Source organism: Zalophus californianus, chromosome 9, assembly GCF_009762305.2.
Source record: "Zalophus californianus isolate mZalCal1 chromosome 9, mZalCal1.pri.v2, whole genome shotgun sequence".
NCBI classification, from domain to species: Eukaryota; Metazoa; Chordata; class Mammalia; order Carnivora; family Otariidae; genus Zalophus; species Zalophus californianus.
Window position 1 is genome coordinate 48,961,012 of NC_045603.1, and position 16,781 is coordinate 48,977,792.

The 16,781-nt window shown below is 34.4% G+C and overlaps 1 protein-coding gene across 2 annotated transcripts in view; it reads right to left on the reverse strand.

The window, feature by feature from the left end:
- The window catches only part of CAND1 (cullin associated and neddylation dissociated 1), a 44,601-nt gene that overhangs the window by 12,678 nt on the left and 15,142 nt on the right, over positions 1-16,781 (reverse strand). The window contains exons 3-8 of one of the 2 annotated variants that reach the window (XM_027592564.2): positions 10,481-10,635; positions 8,642-8,765; positions 6,826-7,082; positions 6,640-6,745; positions 5,350-5,495; positions 357-649 (exon numbers count right to left, since the gene is read on the reverse strand). In XM_027592564.2, the coding sequence (XP_027448365.1) occupies positions 357-649; positions 5,350-5,495; positions 6,640-6,745; positions 6,826-7,082; positions 8,642-8,765; positions 10,481-10,635 (1,081 nt within the window). The remainder of the gene's footprint in view (positions 1-356; positions 650-5,349; positions 5,496-6,639; positions 6,746-6,825; positions 7,083-8,641; positions 8,766-10,480; positions 10,636-16,781) is intronic. The other variant, XM_027592565.2, reaches the window with a different exon arrangement.

Sequence of the window (16,781 nt, forward strand, 5' to 3'; positions counted from 1 at the left end):
ATTACAAATGAGAAAAGTGAGGTTTAATGACTAACTTGTCCAGGATCACACAGCTAAATGAGGAGTGAAACGAGGTATGAACACAAGTAGTGTGACTCCATAGCTCTAAGATTTCTCTGTTAACATCAAAGATAATTTGACTGAACCTTAAAATTATTTTAATATTATCTAGTAAAATTAAGAATACCTCAAATCAGAATAAACTATTCACAAGTAACATAATATGAATGTACATAAACATATCCCAGAAGTATGCTTTTCTGAAGATGTTCTGGGACTCAGATTTCCATATAAAAAAAACAATTTTAAAATTTCATATTTACAAGCATGACTTTCAACCATACTTTTAAACTGACCTGACTCTGAAGCATTGTTAAAGGTGTTTCTCCCTGCTCCATTGCATCAGGGTCACATAGCCAACTTTGTACAGGACGAGTTTGCTTCAAAAGAGAAAGGTATGCATGAAAAACATCTGCCTTCACATTCTCTTCACGCTCTTTAAATCTGGATATCAGTGCAGGAGAGACAGTCTTGTAGAATTCTGGAAGCATTTCATGCCTTGTGCTAACTACAGCATCCAAACACTTAGCAGCTGCACGTCTCACTTTCCAACTCATGTCATCGTCATCACTGTATTCATCATCGCTCCCTAAAGAGAAGTTTTAATGTTAACACGCTATTAATTGTAAGAAAAGTTTATCATTTAATACAGAAAAGTGAACTGATACTCAAACCCAGTTTTATAACTTTTCACTAACACATGGCAATAGAGAAGTTTTATTTTTTTTAATAGAGAAGCTTTAAAAGATTAAGTACTTAAAGAGACTATATAAATTTACACATAAATTAACCTCTAAAGAAAATAATAACTGTTTTTAACTTGTTAATCATCTTCTCACTTAATGTGGGTAATGAACAGCTTATCAATCTGATTAACACGTGAAACTTCTTTGCAACATAAATATTTGTAAAATCAGCCTTTTAAACAGTATGAATAGAAGTTCAAAGGACTCATTTGACACTATAGGAAAATCAAACAATCAGTCAAGGAGTTAATAAGATAAACCAGGAAATAAGACTAATGACTATAGATGAGGTGTTAAAAAAAAAACATGGTTACCAATCCCAGGACATGCTGGGGAGAAAAAAGAATCCTGACATCAGCTTTCTTTGTGGCTGTAAGGCTTTTTACCAAATTTGTTGATGGGCTATGAGGAAATAATATGTATATTTTCAACCTTTCAACATATTCTCTTAAGGTAGTTTAAAGAAACCATACTTCCTCAATTACAAGAAAATTCTGGTAACAACAAAGCACCATGTGTAAAAACAGAACACCATCTTCTCCAAATTCCTGTTAAACCTTAAAACAATATTCCAATGCTATTAACTCCATTTCACTCATGTATACTTCATTGACTTTCATGTGTGTGAAATCTCTGAAAATTATTTCCTTCTAATACTATAAGGCTGAATCAGCTGGGTAACGAAGTCAGGAGGATGGCACAATTACTAGCAGTTCTCAGACAGTCTAAAATTATCTAACAATAATTTTGTTATTCTTAGGTAAGATTATAGCCCTGAAATGCTGATTCCTCACTGGGGGAAAAAGATGTCATCTCTTCATTGGCTTCTATTCCAATTAGCTTAGTGACAGCTAAATGTAGCCAGCTATGCCTTTGAAAATCCTAGGATTATATAATAAAATCTTCCAATCTCAGAAGGTTTAATTTCATCATAGCACATTATAGGAAAACCCAACAAAATACTACTAAACCCAAGGCATTTGACTTATTCACCAATACATATGTGAATAAAAATTACAAGGTACTGTATCAAAATGGACTATTTAAAAGCAAATAAATAAAGGAAGTTTTTCCCATGGCAACCCAACTATGGGAATTATTTTGCAGAAATATACTTTGTTGAAAAAAGGGTTATTAAAACATTAAATACCCTAATCACTGAAATTATGTTGCTTTTGTGTTAAATAACACTATGGTAGAAAGGTAGTTATTGGGTATGATCCATGCAAACAGATAAAACTGCTGAAGGACTTGGTTATTCAACATAAGTACTTGGCACACTAAAAACCAACAATCAAAAACAGGAATATATACTGCTACTGCTTTTTTCAAAGGATACTCTCCTGTTACAATCCCTTCAATAATACAGCACATTTATTGAGTGTCTTCTGTGTGTCAAGCACTATCCTAGGCACTGGAATAAAGCAGTCAATAAAGAGGATGAAAAATCTCTGTCTTCATGAAACTTACATCCTAGTGGGTGGAAATTATTACAATATGTCAAAAGGGATTAGTTATAATAAAGAAAATAAAAACGTTGAGAAGGAAGACTGTAAGTAAGGGGAAAGCTCTGAGATGTGAGACTGAATGAAGAGGGTGTGTGAGAGGAAGTAATTAAATATAACCCCAAAGTTTTTGACCTGAGAAACTAAGAAGAAGGTACCATTCTGAGACAGAAAAGGCTAAATAAACGGGTTAGGCAGGAGATGGGGGAAAGGGAGGGGTGGGGGAGAAGATACTTTAGACACCTAAGCAGTAAATCAATTAAGCAGATGAATATGGAAACTTGAAATTCACAGGAAAGATGTGGAATGCAGGAAAAAATCTGAGTTTTCAGCATATTGTGATATTAAACTCAGGAGATTAGATGAGATTAACAAGAATTAAGAGTATCACAGAGAAGTCCAAGCCCTGGAATACTCCAAAGTTTAGTGTTCAGAATTATGAAGAGCAACCAGCATAGAGACTGAGAGGGAGTAATCACAAAAATAGGACTAATATCATCACAAAAATAGGACTAATATCAGTAGAGTGTGGTATCCTGGAAATTAAATAAAGAAATGCTGCTGATTTGAGTAATAGGCAAACATCTGAGGTCACTGGTGATCCTGTCCTGAAAGACTGGATTCATGAAAGACGGAGAAAAAGGAACTGGAGAGCACTCTTTTTGAGTTCTGTTGTAAGAGAAACTGGCAATAGCTGCCAGAGTGTAATTACCGGGTTAAGAGGGATTTTTTTGTAATTGTTTCTGTTTTCTTTTTAAAAGATAAATGAAATTATAGACTTTGGAGGAATGTAAGTTCATTCAAAGAGTCAAATTTAAAAGTATGAAAAAATATCAGGAAATCCACCAACCCACATACCTCATAACTTACCCATTTAATTATCTCCATTATGATTTTTTTTTAAAGATTTTATTTATTTGACAGAAAGAGACACAGCGAGAGAGGGAACACAAGCAGGGGGAGTGGGAGAGGGAGAAGCAGGCCTCCCGCTGAGCAGGGAGCCTGATGTGGGGCTCGATCCCAGGATCCTGGGACCATGACCCAAGCCAAAGGCAGACACTCAACGACTAAGCCACCCAGGCGCCCCTCCACTACGTTTAATACTAGCAGAAACAACTAAACATGAGCAACCTCTACGTCCTTGAAAGTGCTATTCCTTTCCAGAGTAAATACTACATATCATAGCACGATCAATCTTAGGAGCCTCAGAAATGTTAAATAAAGCAAAAATGAACTTTTGGAACTTCATCAAGATAAAAAGCTTCTGCACAGCAAAGGAAACAGTCAACAAAACAGAGGCAACCCACAGAATGGGAGAAGATATTTGCAAATGACAGTACAGATAAAGGGCTGGTATCCAAGAGCTATAAAGAACTTCTCAAACTCAACACCCAAAAAACAAATAATCAAGTCAAAAAATGGGCAGAAGACATGAACAGACACTTCTCCAAAGAAGACATACAAATGGCTAACAGACACATGAAAAAATGTTCACCATCATTAGCCATCAGGGAAATTCAAATCAAAAACCACATTGAGATACCACCTTACACCAGTTAGAATGGCAAAAACTGACAAGGCAAGAAACAACAAATGTTGGAGAGGTTGTGGAGAAAGGGGAACCCTCTTACAAACGCAAGTTGGTACAGCCACTTTGGAAAACAGTGTGGAGGTGCCTCAAAAAATTAAAAATAGGGGCACCTGGGTGGCTCAGTCATTAAGCATCTGCCTTCGGCTCAGGTCATGGTCCCAGGATCCTGGGATCAAGTCCCACATCAGGCTCCCTGCTCAGCGGGAGGCCCGCTTCTCCCTCCCCCACTCCCCCTGCTTGTGTTCCCTCTCTCGCTGTGTGTCTCTGTCAAATAAATGAATAAAATCTTAAAAAAAAAAAAAATTAAAAATAGAGCAACCCTATGACCCAGCAATTGCACTACTGGGTATTTAGCCCAAAGACACGGATGCAGGGAAAAGGACTATATGCACCCCAATGTTCATAGTAACAATATCTGCAATAGCAAAACTGTGGAAAGAGCTGAGGTGCCCTTCAATAGATGAATGGATAAAGAAGATGTGGTCCATATAGACAATGGAATATTACTCAGCCATCAGGAAAGAATGAATACCCAACTTCTTTTTTTGAATACCCAACTTTTACATCAACATGGATGGGACTGGAGGAGATTACGCTAAGTGAAATAAGTCAAGCAGAGAAAGTCAATTATCATATGGTTTCACTTATTTGTGGAACATGAGGAATAGCGTGGAGGACATTAGGAGAAGGAAGGGGAAAATGAAGGGGGGGGAATTGGAGGGAGAGATGAACCATGAGAGACGATGGACTCTGAGAAACAAACTGAGGGTGTTAGAGTGGAGGGGGGGTGGGTGGATGGGTTAGCCTGGTGATGGGTATTAAGGAGGGCACGTACCCATGGAGTGTACCCATGGAGTACTGGGTGTTAGACAAAAACAACGAAGTGTGGATCACTACATCAAAAACTAATGATGTATTGTACAGTGACTAACATAATGTAATAAAATAATATTTAAAAAGTTTAGATGATTCATGAAAGTTAAAAGGAGCCTCAAACAATATCTAGGATTTTTCATGAAAGTATGTATAAAACCAACCATACTGCTGAATATGTATATCTACCATACAGTTTTAAAATAACATTCATTTCCCTCCTTACAAAAACCCTTTGCAGAAAATCTGAATAAAGAACAAAATTCTCTTGGCTAGCAATTATAAACGTACTAGTAACATTTTTTTTCTGTGTATTAAAAAAAATAAAACTGGGACATAATTTTTGTCATCCACTTTTTCACTCAACTTATTAATAACTGCTTTACTATTCTTCTAGATTCTGAAAGTGCTGCATAGCAGTTCAACACATGAATGCCCCATAATTTATTTAATCAATTTTCTATTGTTGAATATTGAGGTCATTTCCCCTTTCACTAGGTAAGGATCATCTCCATCTATAACACTGGGTCTTTCATGAAAATTTAACAAACTCCTTCTATTTAATTTGAAATACCTTGGTCATCATCATCACCACCATCTGCATCCATGGCATTTTCATCTTCATCTTCATCATCATAATTATAATTTGGATCATAGGTAAGATATTTAAGACAAATATTTATAATGGTAGAAACATGAGGATATACCTCCTTAGGACATCTGAAGAAAAAAATAAAAGCTGCCTTGAATAACTATACTTTTCTCGATCCACTATCTGACACATTTTATTACCAGATTTTTTTCTTCCCTTTAACATAGCATAGGAAAAGTGGTCCCCAGCCTTTCAATACTAATGACTCTGCATATTTTAAAATATTTACTTTTCAAATTACACTTAATTTTAAGATGAACTTTTCCCATTTTAACACCTCTGAAGTCAGGATGATTCTTACAATAACTGATTTATCATGGTTAATGTGGGGTAGTACAGAGAGAAATCTGTATATGCTCTATCTTCTCAACATAAGATTAGAAGACCAAACCCAAGTGAATGTGCTCTTCAGCAACTAGGACTGTTTGTGAAAATGCCAATACATACTCCTACGCTTGGTCTTCTAGCTATATGCTGAGAGAACACAGAAATCCCCCACAATAAAGGAATAATTTATGTTTCTCAATTAAAAGAACAGAAACAAATCGCACAATTTCTGATTTTAAAAATTTGGTATGACCATAAAGCTACTTCTTAAAACCACGAGTGGGGCAAAGGATTACTGCAGATAACAACCAGTCAAGTCTCAAGACACTATGCTATACCAAACTGGCAATTTTAGCCAAAGGCAAAAAAATCTGCTCCTCAGCCAGTATGGCCTTCTAGTACATAAATGAAGATTTTATTATTAGAACCAAGGTTTCCAAATTGAGACTCACTGCCCTAGCAAAATGCATGTGACAAACTTCAAAAAATGTTAGAAAGATATAAAATTCACTATATAGTTTTGGCCAGGTAATTAATTTACCTGCTGCTCTTTAAGACAGTAACTACATTATTAAATTAAACCAAAAGACAACCATAAATACCTTTACAAATTCTTTCAAGTCCTAGCAATGAAAAGGAAACATTTCAAAATAAATCTAAGGACCGTATTTTGAAATATGAGATCACAACCACTTCAAATACTGCACTGATTTATCAGTTACTGTTTAATGAGAATTTAATCCAATCAAACACATCCGAAACCAAAATTCATCCTGGCTGTCAGTAAAATAACCCATTTCTCCTCACCCACCTGCTCTAGATCTTAATTATTACTCTATTCTTAAGGGAAACTTTTATTTGAATATAGAGATCCTAAAAACTTACCTTCTCACAAATGACTCAAAGGCTTGAATGCAGTACTCTCTTAATTCATCGTCATCTACATTACAAAATTTTACCACCAAAGGAATTATCTTCTCAAGGTATTCACCTAAGAAAAGCATATTGGTTCTTAAAAACATTCATTTTTTTTAATTAAAGAAAATATTAAAGTATTTAAACATTTCTTACCTATTCTATGACCAGCTTGCCTACTAATTGCAGCAATACATTGTATGTAGGTTCTTGTTGTTGACATGGAATCATTTTTGGATAATTCTGACAACAGATGTTCAATAAGATCTACAAAAACTATATTTCCACAGCTCATAACCAGATGGCCAAGAGCAATAATGGTTCTTTTCCTCACTGCAAGTCTAGGGCTGGTCAACTGGGGGAGCAGACAGGTCAGAATTGAAGGATGGAAATTAACAAGAAGTCCTCCTTGCCTTAAAATAAGAAAGAAAACCATAAATAGATTCAAGATTTCTGAGCACTACTGAAATGTCTGGCCTCTGACCTCAATGTATTCAAACAATAAAAATTTAGATGACATTAATCCAAATTCAGAATTAAAGTAAAACTAAATTCTTACTTTCTCTTGCAACCCAACTGAAAAGTTAAGTAAATGCAGTTTTGAAATCTGTATCCCAAAATTCACTTGTAGAATCTAGAACCATATCCCCATCTATAAGATATCCAACCAAGCTTGAGAATACATCAAAAAAACAATGGTCTTGTCCCTTTTCCCTTCCAGATCTCTAAAGTGTTTTCCCTATTAATAGCTTTTTCTCTATGATAGCTTTCTGGGAGTTCTTAACACTCAAAATCTCAGAACCTCTTGACTATCCCCTCTCCCTATGGTCTTTCCTCAACATATCTATGTACTAAGTTGCATTGACCCTGTTGGTCCAATCCTCTCTTCCAAATCATTTCACATGTGCAGTTCAGGGAGTCAATAGCAGTTAAACATCTATGCGCCAGGACCCTGCAACTGATCCAGTAACACAGGACAAAATGTCTGAGTATTTACTACCTATGAAATTAAGTATAAATTCCTCACCCTCTTCAACGTGACCACAACCTATGAAAATGATTTCCTACCACTTTTCTATTCATTCCATATATTCTGGAAAACGAGAATACAACGTTTCCCAACTCTAAGACTACTTATGCTGAATATTCTAAGCCTAGGCACATACACTTGTGCCCTACCCATTCTTCAAAACTAAACTCAAATGCCATTCTTTCCATAATAAACTTACTTGGAATCCTCCATTTTAAACCCCAAAACACACCAACAGTCTCAGTATTTAGTTCCATTTTTGTTCTTATCTCCTAGAGTAACATATAAGTTCTTGTGTGTGCCAGAATGACAGCTCTTACCTTTTCCTATAACTATGTACCATATGAAGGCACTTGATTATTTTCAAGCTGCAATGAATCAGGTACAAGTAATACACAAACAATGAAGACATATAATGATTTTGAGAATTAGAGATAAACTGAAACTGACAGGTCTTCTAAGGTATTTTCCCCCTTGGAGTTAATTAGATCTTCCTATCTTCCCAAGTTTGACTTCCAGAGGAAAGCATACAAGGAACAAATGTATAAAGCCAAGCTCCCTCCTCCCCAACATGCACTATAATCATGGTTGCTGAAATTTATGCCATTATTTTAATTGGAAAATTTGCTACTCCTACCAGTATATCTCTTATTTAACAGAGAAATCACTGTAATCAAAATATATGAGTAAAACAAAACATAAAAACTGTGAAATTCAAATCACAAATTTTATTACTTTTAAAAACTACAAAAAATGCCTGCTATGCAATATTATGTGATAAATATAATTAGCTTATTTCTCCCCTTACCCCTACCCACCTTATAAAACAGCCACAATTTAAACATGGACAATTTTAGACCAAATTATATTTATCAAAACGTGTTTTTAATAAATGCACATAGTTTTTGTATTACAAATAATACAAATGATAGGCATGTTTACCTGCTCAACATATCAGCCATAATATCCAAGGCTTCTAGCTGAACAGAGACATCTTCCTGCTTCGCTATTGCACTGGTAAGACGTCCCGTAATCTTTTTACATACATTAGCAGCTAATGCAGAGCCTACATGAATAATAATCCAAGAATAATTTTAAGGCAATTATACTGACTCTACCTTATATTCATGGTGGTTACCAGATATTCAACAACTCTAAACTTGATTATAATCGAGACTGACTTAAGAGATCCATGTCAGAAAAATATTTCAAAACAGGTTGCTTTCCAATAAAATAATTTATTAGATATAAACAAGAATAAGAGTAATTAACTGCAGGAGTATATGACACAGGCAAAACAATAATGATTCAACAGACTCTACTGGACAACTATTTCTACATACTGACGTGACGGCCGACTACGGAGCCAGTAGCAGCTATAGTGTTTGCGCCTCTAGACTGGAAAGCAGAAATGAATTTTCTTCTACTTGAATACTCTTTACTAGCAACTCAGACTTCTTAAAATTTCAGTGAATTAAAAACCAAATATATTCTGAGCTCTAACAACATGATCTCTTAAAAGAGAGCTGGAAACCTGTAAGAACCTTCCTATTCCAATCTAAAGATTCCAAAACTTCATTATGATGAACTAGAAATGGTGTTCCAGAGAACTCATAAATCAAGGTTACTACTATTCTGAAGTAGATTTGTCTTATTACTGGCAAGTGGGAAAAAAAAAAGGAACACGAAGCTAATCTAAATGGTTAATAAAATTCTTGTTTGAACCAGAAATCAGCTAAAAACAAACGTGTTTCAATGAAAAGAAATGAGGAAAATATCAATATAACTAATACAATTATAAGAAATATTTTATTGAAATAATAAGACCAAAGTAACATTGGTAAGAAACAGTTGAAAAAGCATCAGCTTTGGATTAAAAAATAATAGAGGACTTGAATCTTCACCCAAATAGGTAATCAGAATTTTGGGTGCATTAACCTAATCTCCCTGCATTTCAATTCCCTCATCAATAAACTAGGAATATTAAGACCTCCCATATGGCTGACGTTAGACTAACTGAAATAATACACACATATCATCTAGCATGAGAGCTAGCATAGCAAAAGATTAATAAATCTTTATTAAATGAGTAAAAACTACATACTTAGACTACACTATTACGAGTCTACATCTTTCCATGAAATAATTTCACTCCATCTGTAGATAAGACCATCAATAACTTTAGCCTGCTGATTTTAGCAGACAGCTTAGTAGTTAAGATCAATTCTAAAACTTGCATTACCTAAATCCGTGTCAGAGACCAAAATCTAATTGACAAATTCATTGTCGTTTTAAATTTTTTAAATTACCAAAGTAGCTACAGAGTCAGCCTTAATAAAGATACTAGTAAACTGAACTATTTCACAACTGCTTTAAAACAGTATTGTTTCATACATCATAAATTCTGATGCAAAGCAAAACTAATACTGAAAATAGAGAGTTAATCAGAAATAACTCAAAATTTTGGTTATCTTTTCCTTTAGTGCACAGGTTGACATTAACTCTATTCTGTAGTCATGGTATATACAACAATAAAAAATCTTGCTATTCCTACGAGATACTTAAATTCAATCAAAATAATATTCTTTAAAACTGGAAATTGAATTTATTTTTAAGCAAAAATAAGACTCTGGACTTTTTTCCCCTTATTTGTTCAAAGAGATGCTTACAAAGATCCTTTGATAGACACTGCTCTCCTTCCCTGGCCAGGAGGAAAAACAAATGGAGGAAAAATAGCTCCATGTAAAAAGGAACTAGGAAGAAAAAAGTGCTCTTGCTTACCACTGGAAGCTGGAGGAAGTTCTCCAATTACTGTTTTAAGGCCAATACTTGAAATATCTCGAAGTTGTTCCTTATCAGAAAGCATGTTAGTGCAGAGGGTATCTACAATTGTCTCTACTTGGTATTCTTTCACTTTACTCACTAAGGGGCCAAGACTGTAATATAAATAGAAAAAAATTTTAATTTACATTAAATACAAAAACAGAAAAATAGACAAAAGCATTATTTTTTTCTGCCTAGCAACTGTCAACACAAAATAAATACATTATGCCTGTTTCATAGATAGTATATGAATACGGGTTTAAAACAAATTTGATTAAGCTCCTTGCAGTTGGTTTCCAGTGTTTCCCCACTGATTTCCACCATGGTATCATGGAAATTGAAACTTAAGATGCTCCCAATCCTTCATATATACAAAACATTTTTTAGTACTAAAAAGGCTAATTAGGAATCTGCTCCTAACAAGGATCCTACGGTTTACCTGAAATAGCAATTCTACCCAATATATCACTCTGCCAACTCAGACCCCGCCTTCCTTCTATCATCTGTCACCAACTCCACCTTGTGAACCGAAAGAACGGGACAGAAGACTGCACCTAAGGGACAGATTTTTAGGTACTGGGCTTATGGGATACTGTTAGAAAAGAAGGGCATTTCAAATGGAAAGATCAGAGACCAGAATGAGTGGAATGCATATTTTAAAAAATGAGGAATGGGAAACAAAAGCAAAAATGAACTACTGAGACTTCATCAAGATAAAAAGCTTTTGCACAACAAAGGAAACAGTCAACAAAACCGAAAGACAACATATGGAATGGGAGAAGATATCTGCAAATGACTTACCAGATAAAGGGCTAGTAGCCAAGATCTATAAAGAACTTATCATACTCAACACCCAAACAACCCAAATAATCCAGTCAAGAAATGGGCAGAAGACATGAACAGACATTTCTCCAAAGAAGACATCCAAATGGCCAACAGACACATGAAAAAGTTCTCAACATCACTCGGCATCAGGGAAATACAAATCAAAACCACAATGAGATACCACCTCACATCAGTCAGAATGGCTAAAATTAACAAGTCAGGAAATGACAAATGTTGGTGAGGATGTGGAGAAAGGGGAATCCTCTTACACCGAGGGAATGCAAGCTGGTTTCCACTCTGGAAAACAGTATGGAGGTTCTTCAAGAAGTTAAAAATAGAGTTATACTACGATCCAGCAATTGCACTACTAGGTATTTACCCAAAGGATATAAACATTGTGATCCGAAGAGGCATCTGCACCCCAATGTTTATAGGAGCAATGTCCACAACAGCCAAACTATGGAAAGAGCCCAGATGTCCAACAGATGAACAGATAAAGAATATTCCACACACAATGGAATATTACTCAGCCATGAAAAAGGATGAAATCTTACCATTTACATCGACGTGGATGGAACTGGAGGGTATTATGCTGAGTGAAATAAGTCGATCAGCGAAAGACAATTATCATATGGGTTTTACGCATATGTGGAATTTAAGAAACAAAAGAGAGGATCATAGGGGAAGGGAGGGAAAAATAAGACAAAACCAGAGAGGGAGACAAACCATAAGACTCTTAACTATAAGAAACAAACAGGGTTGCTGGAGGGAAGCAGGTGGGGGGATGGGGTAACTGGGTGATAGGCATTAAGGAGGATCTGAGATATAATGAGTGGGTGTTATATACAAATGATGAGTTACTGAACTCTACATCTGAAACTAATGATACACTATATGTTAAGTAATTTAATTTAAATAAGATTTAAAAAATGAGGAATGAAAAGAACTGGTTGATACAAAAGGCACATAAAAGACAATAGGAAAGGTAGGCCCCTGGGACATTATGGAGAACCTTTAAAGTTAGGCCGGCAAATTTAAATGTGATGTGGTAAAATTGGGAGCCAATGCATTTTGTCAAGCGTAAGTGACATGAGAAAAATAGTTTAATTTGATAAATGTCAGATAAGCATTTATCAAATACAGATGTTCAATAAACTGCTAACTGCTTGATTGGAGAAGCTACAGGCAGTGCAATCTGGGGAATTAAGAGAAGGAAGAAAAATAAACGGAAAGGTTGGAGAAATCCAAGAACAATCTAATCCAAAATGACGGCAGTGACAAAGAGACATGGCATATGTGTAAAGACCTAACATGAAACAATGAAAAAATCTGGAGTGAAAATAAAAGGGATTCCAAAAATGAATTTAAAGAGTTCTGGTAATGGCAAAATAGCTTTGTTGGACCAAAAGTCTGTAAACTCTCTACATCTGTATTTTTGAAAAACAACAATTTGAATGCCAGATAATGATGTAACTAAAAACAGAAAGGTTTACCTAGAATTCCAAATCCACTGAAATTATCCCTTAAAAGTGAAAATAAAGACAATTTATGATAAAAACTGAAACTATATCACTACCAAACCTATACTGCAAGAATTGCCAAAGAAAGTTCTTTAGGCTAAAGAAAAATTAAACCATATGGTTACTCGGAGTTACAAAGATCACCAAAAATGTAAATGTGTGTATACATAAAAGGCTATATTTATCTTAAATACTACACTGGAGTATCTTAATAACTACATTGGGGTGCCAGGCTGAATCAATGGTAGAGCATGCAACTCTTGATCTCAGGGTTGCTGAACTGAAGACCCATGTTGGGTTTAGAGATTACTAATAAATAAGTAAATAAGTAAACTAAAAAAAAAATAAAATAAGACTATATAGTTTTTCTTCAAATTATAAATAATACTGCAGTATGGATACACATACATGCAAATGCATAAAGACAGGAAGAAAGTAAACAGAAAAATGTTACAAGATTTATATACCTTATATCAAGTGGTACAATATTAACTTTTAATATGTTGCCATAAATTTAAAATGCAATTTATAATCCCTAGCCTAGAGTGACAATTCAAAAAACACTAAGAGACATATCTAAAAAGTCAACAGAGGAAATCAAAATTAAATATAAAACAGATTCCCAACCTTTTGGTTTCAGGAACCCTTTTAACGCTTTAAAAATCAATGAAGACCCCAAAAACTTGTCTTTATGTAGGCTGTGTCTATCAATACTTACCATATTAAAAATTAAAAGTAACAAAAATAAACCTATCACGTTAACATAAACATTTTTAAAAACTTAACTATGTTCTCAAAAAAAGTGAGAAAAATAGCACTGATTTATATGTTTGCACTTAAAAAAAAAACTGTGTTCTCATATCTGATTCTGCATTTGGTCTGTTATGATGATCACATTATGTGGCCTCTGGAAAATTACATTGTGCACTTACAAGAAAACTAGAGTCAAAGGGAAAATAATTATTCACATGATAAATTCTGACACTTTCAGAGGGTCACAAGATGTTCCAGGGTCCCCCCAAATCAAACTTTGAGAACTGTTGCTATAAAAGATTTGCTTAACCCAAAAGGCGGCAGGTGGGGGGGGAAAAACCCAGAACAACAATAACAACAAAAGCAAAAAGAAAATAAGAAGAATGACACACCTAAATCCAACCATATCAAATATTTATAATAAACACTAAGGGACTATATAAGCACTCCTATTTAAGGTCAAAAATTATGAAACTGAATCAAAGCAAGAATTAACTATTTGCTGTCTAGAAGACACACCATTTAAAAATAAAAAGATCTGGGGTGCCTGGGTGGCTCAGTCGTTAAGCGTCTCCTTCGGCTCAGGTCATGATCCCAGAGTCCTGGGATCGAGCTCCGCATCGGGCTCCCTGCTCAGCGGGAAGCCTGCTTCTTCCTTTCCTTCTCCCCCTACTTGTGTTCCCTCTCTCACTGTCTCTCTCTGTCAAATAAATAAATAAAATCTTTAAAAAAAATAAAAAGATTAAACTGAAAAATAAAAAAAGGTACACTATGCAAACACTAATCTTAGAAAAGTTGGGGTGACTTTTCCATAGTAACATAATAGAAAATATATTTGAAGATAAGGTATATTTAAAAAGAAACATTTCATACTCATAAAAAGGTCAAACATCAGGAGGACATATAAATGTGTATGCATTTTATTAGGTTTCAAAATACATGGAGCAAAACCTGACATTTATCAAAGAGAAAAACAGATAATTTGACAATCATAGTTGAAAATTTTAAACACTTGTCTCTTTGGGGTATTTAATACCAAAAGCAAAAACAAAAAAATCACAAAGAATATAAAATCTAAACTTTATCAACTACCTTGACCTACATTTCTAAAAATTATGCCCATCTACCACAAAATATACTTTCTTCCAAGTATACATGGGACATTCATTCACCAAGATGCACCACATGCTGAACCATAAAACAAATCAAAGTAGACAAAACAAACATCCTGAAATTTTAAATACGGTTCTCTGACCAAAATGGAATTAAATTAGCAATAAAAATAAACATCTAGGTAACCTCCAAATATTTGAAAATTGCATCTAAATAACCCATGGATCAAAGGAAAATCACAAGAGAATTAAAAATATTTCAAACTAGGGGCACCTGGCTGGCTTGCTTAGTCAGTGAAGCATGCAACTCCTGATCTTAGGGTAGTGAGTTCAAGCCCCACGTTGGGTGTAGAGATTACCTAAAAATCAAATCTTTAAAAAAGTATTTCAAACTGAATGATACCACCAGAATTTGTAGAATGTAGCTCAAGAAGTAATTAGAGAAAAATACATACCTTTAATTGTTTAAGAATTAGAAAGGAAGAAAGTGAGCATTATAATAAAAGAGAAGAAATCAATGAAATAAGGCAACAAACAATAGAGAAAATTAACAAACCTATCAGTTCTTTGATAAGTAAAGTTGGTAAATCCATATGAGGGAAAAAAGAGAGAAAACACAAATTACCAAAATCAGGACTGAAAGAGGGGGATATTCTCTGATGACCCCTATTTAGGCAGAAAATCCCAAGGAATCAACAAAAACTACTGTGACTAGTAAGTAAGTAGAGATACTATGGTTCACTGTTAAAAAACAGTATTGTTAAGATGTTGATTCTCTTCAAAAATCTCTACAGCTTCAACACAATCCCAATCAAAATTTGAGCAAGCTTATTTTTTAAAAATTGAAATTGACAAACTGATTCTAAAATTTACAATGGAAATACAAAAAAAAAAAAAAAAAACCCTAAAAAATCAAAATCCTCTTGGGAAAGGAAGAATGAAGCTAAGAATTTAAACTACCTTACATCAGACTTCTATAGATCTTCTATACCTTTGTTTTCAACAAAGGGCAATTTTTACCCTCCAATAGATAGATAGCTGGCAATGTCTGGAGACATTTTTGGTTGTCACTCCTGGGAGAAGAAGGAATGCTACTAGCAAATAGTAGCTAAAGGCCAAGATGCTGCTAAACATCCTACATACACAGAATACACAGGATAGCTCCTCACAACAAAGATCTGCCCAAAAAAGTCAATAGTGGCAAGGTTGTCTAATATGCTACCTTATACTAATACAACAGTTTTGTACTGGCATAAGAATACACAAAAACACCAATGGAACACAAGAGAGTTGAGAAATAAACCCACACTTTCTGTCAACCGATCTCTGATATGAATGCAATTCAATAGGGAAAAGATGTTTTCAATAAATGGTCCTTCAACAACTATTCACATGAAAAAACTGAACTCAATTCCTAATTCAGAAAAACTAATTCAAGACAGATCACAAGTCTAAAAGTAAAAGCTAAAACTATAAGGCTTTTAGAAAAAAAAACAGGAGAAAACTGTTGCAACATAAGGTAAACAAAGGTTTCTTAGAACATGGAAAGCAATTACCATAAAAGAAAAGTTGAAATTAATTTATAAGATAATCAAATGAAACTAAATTTAAAACTAAATTTAAAAACTTAAGCTCATCAACTTGGGAGAAAATATTTATAAAATATATGTATCAAAGGGCCTATCTAGAATATACGAAGAACTCATACGATTTGATAATAAAAAAACCACCTCAATTTCAAAAATTGGGAAAAGTCCAGGAAAAAAAAAAGTCCAACAAACACACAAAACAGCACTGGACAATATTAGTCATCAGGGACATGTAAATTAAAACTACACCTACACACTTACTGGAATGGCTAAAATTAAAGGGTGACAAAACCAAGTGTTGGTGAGAATGTGGTACTTTCATGTAAATGATACAAATACTTTGGGAAACAATTTGGCAGTTTCTTAAAAATCTAATTGGAGAACAGCAATTCCATTCTTAGGTATCTACCCATAAAAAAGACCCATATCCTAAAAAGAACTCATACAAGAATGTTCACTG